At 37.0% G+C, this 3,489-nt stretch overlaps 1 protein-coding gene across 1 annotated transcript; it reads right to left on the reverse strand.

Moving 5' to 3' along the window:
• Positions 1-239: 239 nt before the first annotated feature.
• Positions 240-2,168, reverse strand: lyrm2 (LYR motif containing 2). The gene is made up of 3 exons (XM_026246008.1): positions 2,059-2,168; positions 1,676-1,816; positions 240-1,013 (listed from the first exon to the last, which is right to left on the reverse strand). Exons 1-3 carry the CDS (start codon positions 2,101-2,103, stop codon positions 933-935), a joined length of 267 nt encoding a protein of 88 aa, XP_026101793.1. The 5' UTR covers positions 2,104-2,168; the 3' UTR covers positions 240-932.
• Positions 2,169-3,489: the final 1,321 nt, after the last annotated feature.

Below are 3,489 nucleotides of genomic sequence, written 5' to 3' on the forward strand. Positions count from 1 at the left end.
TCCGTTGTCTCGTGAAAATGAGTTATTGTTATTTGATCAGTGATAAAGGCCAGTTTTCCTCTTTATGCACTTCACACAACAGTGACATCTATATTGTTTAATGTATAAGCGGTTTCATTATTATAGTTTGATAATATTACATATTTATGCACTTATGATATGTCTTTATGTCAGAGCCGCAGGTGCTTTTATTCTGATATGTGGTATTTCAGCTAAATAGTCATTATAACTCTGATAAGTGAATATATTTGGCTTTTATTAATATTTGGCAAAGTAAAAGAATGAGCAGTCGTGCATTATAAATATATATACACATTAAAATGTCAGATTTACTTTCACATTACAGAGTATTTTTTTATGTCTCATGTCATTCCAAGCCCAGAAGACTTTAGTTCATCTTCAAAAACACAAATGAAGACATTTTAATGAAACCAGTGGATTTCTGTCCCTCAATTTAAAATCCAATCTCCCATAACACTGCCACATTAATACAGACAAGACACCGTTTTCCAGAGACACAATGCCTTTATATTCAGATTTTAAAATATTTAGTTTAGGCTTTTATTCACAAATAAACATTGATCAACACATACACATCTTCAACCAGTGAGATTTGTTCTAATATAAAAAAGGGACATTAGTTTTTGTTTGTTTACCATATTTTAAGCCCTGTATGTATGCGAGTTGATCAAGGTTTACTTGCAAACGAAAGCCAAAATTAAATCTGTTCATCATATAAAGTGGTCTCTTCAGAAGACTTGGATTGAAACACTTGATTCATTTAGAGGTCATTTTGGTTAGGACTTGTAATGGAGAGCCAAAAGAAGATTATTATAAAACATCTTCACTTGAAGTTGAATGAATGAAAGTTTAGTGTCTGAAATGACATGAGGATGGGTGACTGATGACAGAATTGTTATTTCTGCCTGGTTCTAGCATCCAGCCAGCGCCAGAGATCTTCTCAAATCCTCCAGATGATTGTGCGCTTGAGTGAGCATCATGCGGATCACATCCTGAGGAGGAAAACCATACAACATTTATAATGCATGTAAACGTACACTGTAAGGAGAACTCGCACTGACAGACATTCACTGTGACGAAGCAAATTATCATCATTCATGATTCAGGAGCAGAGAAAAAGTGATTCACTGCCTAATAAAGCTGCATACTGTGACAGAGTAAGATCATCTACAAGAAACCAACAGCTCAGAGACTCACTCGCCTCTAAAAAAAAAAGGTCTACTGTCTATTGCAATCTTTTGGGAGGAGGGTCTGTCTAATTAAGCAGTTAAAGGAATAGTCCACCAAAATAAAATAATTGACATTTTCTGAAAATGTACTCATCCTCATGCCATCCAAAATGTTTTAATTCACCAGTGGACCTTTGGCAGTGCATGGGTGCCATCAGAATGAGTCCAAACAGCTGATAAAAACATCACAATAATCCACACCACTCCAGTCCATCAGTTAACATCGTGTGAAGCCAAAAGCTCCATGTTCATATGAAACAAATACATCAAGATGTTCAAATCAGAGTCCATTCTCCACAAAAAGGCTTCAAGTGGAAAGTGTGATCTGTTTACCAGCTGTTTAGACTCTCCTTCTGGCAGCACACATTCACTGCAGTGAGCAAGTGATTTAATGCTACATTTCTAAATGGCTGAAGAAGAGCCACCTGGTCTGTTTCAGTCTTGTTCCTCTTGAACTCTTCTCTGGCCCAGTCTCTCAGGTATCTGCGGTCAGACTCGGTCGGTATTTTCCGGATGGATCGGAGCAGGTCTCTGTAAACCCCCAGGACCTTCTGTCTCTGCAGAAACTGAGCACAACATCACATGAACACAATATCTACACACGGCGTGTTCTCGGCTGTTGGTCAGTGTTTTAACACAACAGACAAAAGTCTTGATCAACCGCGTCAAGCTTTTAAAGCCCTGCTTCTGTTTTGGAACAGATTTGTTTGAAACTCCTCGTGATCTTCACAGCCGTTCAGAGATTTCACTCGTGGTTAAAGGCGCTGTGACAAGGGATTTTATTTCATTTATTAATTGTATTTTTTACCTGTTTGAGACTGAGAGCTGCTGTTGGTAATCGAGACACTGCCATGTTGAATAACAAAGGAGGCGGAGCTCAGACGTGTTTGTGTTTCCTTATTGGTCAGAATCGGTGACGTCGCAATGTTCTTCTTCATTTTCTTCTCCGGTTTTTGTTGGATTTATTACCTTTGTAGCATATCGCCACCTACTTGAATAATAGCTAACTGTGTCTGTATGTTTATATCTATTTGTCTAGTAATGCTTGTTGATGATCGCCTTCACTATATTGCAAATAATTTGTACTTGTGTAATTTATTCATTCCCAACTGAGTACCATGTCTTGTGAAAGGTTTATAAATAATTTAATTATATATATTTTACTCAACTTTATGCTTATATAATTATTTAAAATATTATCATTTTTAGAATATCTTTGAAGCCAACATTTATTATTTGATTGTGTGTATACTAGGCTTGGCCGATAAAGATATAATTTTGGTAACAAAACATGTACAAACAAAAATGAGCAAACAATAAACCAAGCATCCAACCATCCAGAATGTTAAAAGATGCAATAATTTATTAAGTTAATTTATTTTAAGATATTCACCAGACTGATTAGTAAGTGTGTGTGGGTTAAGGGGGGTGGGGGGGGGGTTGTACATTGTACATTGCTTGCTATCATAATTGGCAGCCCCATAGTGTTTCACATGGTGTTACAAATCTTTTAAATAAGGAAACTACAACATCTGAACAACAGATGTACATCCACACAGCTGATAAAAGTCTAATAGCCATTGTGGGGTTTTGGTTCATCCTACTTACTGTACTACTGTACGGGGCTGTTTTTTCAGATGTAAAGGGTGTAATGATGCTATATTACCCTCTCACAGCGAGTCTGTTCCCAACCTGTGATTGTACTGAAGTGGAGAGTAGCTGGAAGAAATGAGCTACACGTTTAACAAGAGAGAGATGGAGAGGCTTGAGTGATGCATGTAGGTTATTTTACATGTCAGCTTACGTTCTAATGAACAGATGCAATATCAATCGCTTTACATTCTGATTGGACTGGCAGACAGAATGAGCAGACAATGCAATTGTCAATATGATAAACATGTCCAGTGTTTTGGACCCTCAGAATTTGACAGCTATAATAGTTTTCTAAATCTTAATTTGTGTTCTGCAGAAAAGAGAAGGTCCTACTCGGCTGGGTTTGCATGAGAAACATAAAAAAAAAAATTAAAAAAAATAGTTGAGTTACTGCTTTAATGCAGAAAAGGACAGATTACCCTTACTGGGAAAAACATTTCTGTGTGGCAGGACACTGGCCATCATGGAAACAGCTTTCAGCACACAGTTGAATGTTCTTCAGGTTGTGACATTGACCTGGCTTTACTACATGGACACAGATAATCAGCTTTGGAGTTGTGCATATAAACAGTATGCAACATCAATA

The sequence above is a fragment of the Carassius auratus genome, unplaced genomic scaffold, assembly GCF_003368295.1.
Source record: "Carassius auratus strain Wakin unplaced genomic scaffold, ASM336829v1 scaf_tig00011381, whole genome shotgun sequence".
NCBI classification, from domain to species: Eukaryota; Metazoa; Chordata; class Actinopteri; order Cypriniformes; family Cyprinidae; genus Carassius; species Carassius auratus.